The sequence below is a fragment of the Nicotiana tabacum genome, chromosome 1 (genome assembly GCF_000715075.1).
Source record: "Nicotiana tabacum cultivar K326 chromosome 1, ASM71507v2, whole genome shotgun sequence".
NCBI classification, from domain to species: domain Eukaryota; kingdom Viridiplantae; phylum Streptophyta; class Magnoliopsida; order Solanales; family Solanaceae; genus Nicotiana; species Nicotiana tabacum.
In genome coordinates, this window is record NC_134080.1 from 2,350,000 (window position 1) to 2,356,212 (window position 6,213).

The 6,213-nt window shown below is 33.5% G+C and overlaps 1 protein-coding gene across 1 annotated transcript; it reads left to right on the forward strand.

Moving 5' to 3' along the window:
* Positions 1-218: 218 nt before the first annotated feature.
* Positions 219-5,590, forward strand: LOC107790847 (putative trehalase). Its single transcript, XM_075226671.1, has 11 exons — positions 219-820; positions 2,398-2,517; positions 2,907-3,022; positions 3,327-3,427; positions 3,522-3,631; positions 3,727-3,799; positions 3,879-4,046; positions 4,145-4,232; positions 4,366-4,465; positions 4,563-4,776; positions 5,230-5,590. Exons 1-11 carry the CDS (start codon positions 243-245, stop codon positions 5,314-5,316), a joined length of 1,755 nt encoding a protein of 584 aa, XP_075082772.1. The 5' UTR covers positions 219-242; the 3' UTR covers positions 5,317-5,590.
* The last annotated feature ends 623 nt before the right edge of the window (positions 5,591-6,213 follow it).

Genomic DNA, 6,213 nt, shown 5'->3' on the forward strand with positions numbered 1-6,213 from the left:
AAAATCTGAACAAATTTCAGGAATTTTTTATATATGAGATTACAGCATAATGTGCTGGAGTTCCACCATAATATGCTAGAACTTTGCGTGATTCAGTTTAAATAGTGACTATTTTTCAATGATTTTGCAAATGCTGACTATTTTTTTATTATCGATCCGAAAATTGGCTATCATGATATTTTCGTAATAATTGGCTATGGCATCAATATGGAATCAATTCAACCCTTTTAACTTCTCATAATATGGCCACAATTGTTATGATTTTCACTCTGTTCATATCATTAACAGCAATGAATATGACTAAAGCTGAAACATGTATATCTACTAACAAGGATCCTATAATTCCCACAACCCCTTTAGTTATTTTTCTTGAAAAAGTTCAAGAAGCTGCTCTTCAATCCTATGGCTACAAAGGGTTTGATGCAAAACTATATGTTGACATGTCACTTAAACAGAATCTTTCAGCAACAATTGAAGCTTTTAATAAGCTTTCAAGAACTGTGAATGGTTCAATTCCAACACATGATTTGGATGTGTTTATAGGTAAATATTTGAATGGTGCAGATGAGGATTTGGTTTATGTTGAGCCAGTGGATTTTGTTGCTGAGCCTGAAGGTTTTTTGCCAAAGGTGAAGAATTCTGAGGTGAGGGCTTGGGCATTGAAAGTGCATTCACTTTGGAAGAATTTAAGTAGGAAAGTTTCTGATAAAGTATTGGAAAAGCCAGAGTTGTATACTTTGATTCCATTGAAAAATCCAGTTATTATAGCAGGATCGCGTTACAGAGAAGTTTATTACTGGGATTCTTATTGGGTGATAAGGTTAGTCTTTCTTTTTCTTGCTCCCTATGTTAAATGCTGTTAATAATTGTTGCTTTTGCTTGGTTTTTTAATGAAGTAAATTGGTAAAGTTGAAGTAATGAAAAATATATAAATAGAGGTTTACTAACTGTCAGGTAAGGGTTACATAGATCGGGTTGGTTAAAATTTTTCAATTACCAAACCAAATCGACGGTGTCGCGTTTTTAAATCTATAAACCAAATTAAAACCAATAAAGTCGGATTTTTCAATCTCGGGTTTTCTTGTAGTTTTAGGTTTTTTCAGGTTTTTTCCGGTAAAGTCTTCATAGCACAAAATATGTAACTTGTGCTCCAAATATTTCTTTAATCCTAGTAAGATACAACTATATAATGTATTTTTCAAGAAAATAACACAATAATATGAGATGAGTCATAGCATTATACTAAAATATTCAATAACAAAGATAATAAAGTCGTATGTAATATAAATATTGCTAATTAAAAAGCTATAATAAAAATAAACATAATCTAAAAGTACTAAGTCATGCTAAAATAAGTAGACTAATAAGGGAGTATTAATTACATGACTAAATGCTAAAGAAAAAATAAAAATAGGTTATGCATTTTTATCTAAATTATTGCAAAACAAAAAATAGATATTCAATACATTCTTGTTCGTGGTATTGAATTGAATGTCTTTTGTTAGCATTAGTATTGGTTTGGGCTTTTGTTAGAATTATTTGATTTACTAATGTTAATGGCTATAAAACTTATTGGAGCATTCAAAAGTTCTTAGTGCAACCTTGAAATAATACATTAAAAAATAAAATTATGAAATATTTTAAGAAATATTTATAAATTACATCACAATAAGTATATTTATATATTAAATATATCTAAAATTTCTATATATGTAATGTCGGGTTAGTTTGGTTTCGGTTTGATTTTCTTTAGTTAAAACCAAACCAAACCAATTATGGTCGAGTTTTTTTTGCCAACACCAAACCAAACCATAATCGGATTTTTTTCTCGGTTTGACTCGGATTATCGGGTTGGTGCGGTTTGTCGGTTTCCTTTGTACACCCCCTAGCTACCGCTATGCGCGAGGTTTGGGGAAGGGCCAGACCACAATGGTCTATTGTACGCAGTCTTACCCTGCATTATGCAAGAGGCTGTTTCCACAGGGTAAGGTTGTTTTTCAGTTTATATGATAATCGACATTGTGCAATTGAGAGAGATTCAGCTCATATTTTTCACAAGATCCAATTACTTTACTTTCTAACGAAACAATGAATTAGCATAATGAATATTATCTACTGTTCTGTCCTATGAAAAGTTTTAGCCTTTTAATTTGTTAGATCTCTTTAAGTGTTGAAGTTTTTGAACACAACATTAGGTGAATGGAAGTATGTTCTTGACGCCTACCATTTCGACAGAAATATGCCATCTTTACTTTGTTCTATGGTTTGAGCGAGCTGAAATCTAATTTCATTGTTAAGTGTTATGTATGAAGTAATGATGTTGCAATGTTGCCCTTATCGTCCTTTTAATAGTTCTCTTTCGAGAAAATATTATTAGTTGGACAAATTTTGATGCAGGGGCTTGTTAGCAAGCAAAATGTACGAAACTGCAAAAGGGATTGTGAGTAATCTGGTTTCTCTGATAGATCAATTCGGTTATGTTCTTAATGGTGCACGAGCATACTACACTAACAGAAGGCAAGCATCTTTTCACATCTTGATTCGTAAAATTTATCGCCTTTAAGATGCTTTAACTTGTATGAACTACCGATATGTGACAGTTTCAGTTTTGAGACACCTCACCAACTTTCAATGGTTTATTTTTGTTTTAATACTATCAATAGAACATGGAACCAACCTCTCTGCATTTCCAAGGTTGGGGTAAGGCTGCGTACATCCCGCCCTCCCCAAACCCCAGTGGTATTACACTGGGTTTGTTGTTGTTGTACTACCTATAGAACATGCTAGTCAGCTTAACTTCTTGCACATAAAATGAGACGGAGGGAGTAATTGTATATCTTTCACTACTTAGCTCATCTTTTCATGCTGTACAAATTCTTATCGTATCTTGTTTTTCACACGTTCAGTCAGCCTCCTCTCCTGTCTGCAATGATTGTTGAAATATACAACCGGACAGACGATTTGGACTTGGTTAGAAGATCTCTTCCTGCTTTGCTCAAGGAGTATCATTTTTGGAATTCAGGTACTGTATATCTTGTTTCTTTGGATTCCTATTGAATCTACTGTTGCTTTTCTCGCAATATGTTACAAAAACAACAACAACAAACCCAGTATATTCCCACATGTGAGGTCTGGGGAGGGTAATGTGTGTGCAGACCTTACCCCTACCTAGTGAAAGTAGAGAGGTTGTTTCCAATAGACCCTCGGCTATGTTAAATATAGTACTATATTTTTGGGCCTTGTTATACAATTTTTCCGGCCTAAATGCTTTTTATGGTAACTCTATGCTGAAGAATTTACTTATATGTCATTCCCACTTTTTGTAGGAATACATAAAGTGACTATTCAAGATGCTCAGGGATCGAACCATAGTTTGAGTCGATACTATGCTATGTGGAATGAACCCCGACCAGAATCATCAACTATTGTAAAGCTCGCAAACTCATATTTCTGACTTGGATCTATCATGACCTTTGTACAAGTGCAAATAACAGATTCTTTTTATTTTGGACTTGATATAGGACAGTAAAACAGCTTCCAAACTCCCAAACATCTGTGAAAAAAGACAATTTTATCGCGACTTGGCATCAGCGGCAGAAAGTGGATGGGATTTCAGCTCAAGATGGATGAGGTATCACATTATTCAGAAATTTTAATGCAGCTCTATTGTTCATTATTTCTCATTATAGTTTGATAATGCGAAACTGTTTTTATCTTGTATCGCAGGAATGAACCTGATCTCACAACAACTAGTACAACATCAATTCTACCAGTTGATCTGAATGCATTCCTTCTGAAGGTAACTTGTAAATCTCCGAAAATTAGGCCTTAGAAGTATGACCTTGCATATACGACGAGATTTTAAATTTGTTTCGCAGATGGAACTGGACATAGCCTTTTTAGCAAATACTATTGGAGAAAGTAGCACCGTTGCACGATTTACAGAAGCTTCTCAAAACAGACAAAGGGCCATAAACTGTATCTTTTGGAACGCGGAGATGGGGCAATGGCTTGATTACTGGCTTGGCGACAGCAACACATCCGAGGTGGTATATCTTGCACGAATTCGTGCACATGTTTTCTCAGCTCGAAAGCCTAAAGCCTAAAGCATTCTAAGTTTTGTTTCACTTATTTGTGATCGTAGGATATTTATATATGGGAAGATATACACCAGAACAAGAAGTCATTTGCCTCTAACTTTGTTCCTTTGTGGATTGAATTATTCAATTCAGGTCTGTATACTATATCTCTAATATATATATATATATATATATATATATATATATATATATATATATATATATATATATATATATATGGATTTGAGCATATAATGATATTCTTTCTGATTTGTTACAATTGAAGATGATATCACAAATCGAAAAGTTGTTCAAAGTCTCAAGAGCTCGGGCCTGCTTCAACCTGCAGGGATTGCATCAACCTTGTCTAATACTGGACAACAATGGTATATAGCTTGTTTTAATTCTCATTGAAATAAAGCGAAAAAGTTATGATGGTAAGGTGTTTTTTAATCTTTGATCTTCTATATGAGTTTACAATAGGGATTTTCCGAATGGTTGGCCCCCGGTTCAACACATGATCATTGAAGGTCTCGCGAGGTCTGGACTAGAAGAGGCAAGAGCCTTAGCTAACGACATTGTTATCCGATGGATAAGAACTAACTATGTAGCTTACAAGAAAACCGGTGCAATGTATGAAAAATACGACGTGACAAAATGTGGAGCATATGGAGATGGTGGTGTGTATGCAGCCCAAGTAAGTACAGAAATCCGATTTTTGCATCTGGTGATTTTCCTGCAATTTATTTGATAATAAGTATTTTGATTGATTTCATTGGCAAAATAAGTTCTATACATAATATTTGCATAGTCAAGAACTTTTGTTCACACATATACTTTGACTCATAGAAGGGGAGTCTTGGCGTAAAATTAGTGCCATGTGACCAGGAGATAAAGGGTTCGAGCTGTGGAAACAACCTCTTGCAGAAATGCAGGCTAAGGTTGCGTACAATAGACCCTAGTGGTCCGGCCTTTTCCCGGATCTCGCGCATAGCGTGAGCTTAGTGCACCAGACTGCCCTTTATATACTTTGAATTATACTATGTAAAGCAGCCTACTGTGGAAATGTAGAAGTTTTTGAAGTCGATATATTGAGGTCACTAAGTCCATTTTTAAAAGATTTTAGACTAATATTTGTGTCTGAATGCAGACTGGTTTTGGATGGGCGAATGGCGTTGTACTGGCACTTCTGGAGGAATTTGGATGGCCTGAAGACTTGAAGATTGACTGCTACTGAGCAGGCAGAGTAACCATTCGAGCTGACGAAATTAGAAATATTATCCGTGAATATATTGAACAATATAATGGAGAAGTAAAGATTGTAAATATTGGCAATGTACTTTGCGATGATGTTGCTCGTATTCACAGTCTTGATAAAGTAATGGTGGGTGAATTAGGAGAAGCTGTAGAGGGGACAATAAACATTGCTCTGAATTTGGAATCAAATAATGTTGGTGTTGTATTAATTGGCGAACAACTTCAATTAAAGTGAAATTAGATGATTTCTATGCTATGATAGATAAACATAAGTGGTTCCTATACCGGTTTTATCTACCGAAATGATCACTCAACTATCTGAAATTGTATAGTTAAGTCATGTTTATTAGAAAAGTCACTTAACTATTTTTGTAGCACTCACAAGGCCATTCAACTAGATTTTTCAAATTTTCCATGACCAAGTATATTTTTACCCTCTAAATTATCAATATTTATCCTTTTTTAATATTATAATTTTTTCTTCTTTTTATTCTATATTATGGACTTATCAATAGAATAAATAGATCGTATTTACAAAGTAAAAAGAAAAAAATAATTTTCAAGCATATATAAAGTTGGAACAAAATAATTAAAGTTTTTAAACACATAAAATGTATATCATAAATAACCTCTATTTTAAATAATTATTTTTTATATTACATGCATGGAATATATACCTTAAAAGCCTTTTTTCTCTTTCATTTTCAATTATGTAGTAATTTTTTGAATTTTTGTTGTTTTCATCAAAATTATTGATACGAGCAAATTATTCTAATTAAAATATTTAGTGTGCTCAATTATTTTTTTCATCAGTTTTAGGTGCTTAAACTCTTATTTGTAACTCAAACACAGTTTCTAATATAATATTTATGTGATT

What these genes read in the sequence shown, in the direction of transcription:
- LOC107790847 (XM_075226671.1), top strand. Translation starts at nt 243, where the DNA reads ATGGCCACAATTGTTATGATTTTCACTCTGTTCATATCATTAACAGCA. An exon ending in GATTCTTATTGGGTGATAAG is followed by an intron (nt 821 to 2,397) that starts GTTAGTCTTTCT and finishes ATTTTGATGCAG; the next exon opens with GGGCTTGTTAGCAAGCAAAA. An exon ending in GTGGTGTGTATGCAGCCCAA is followed by an intron (nt 4,777 to 5,229) that starts GTAAGTACAGAA and finishes GTCTGAATGCAG; the next exon opens with ACTGGTTTTGGATGGGCGAA.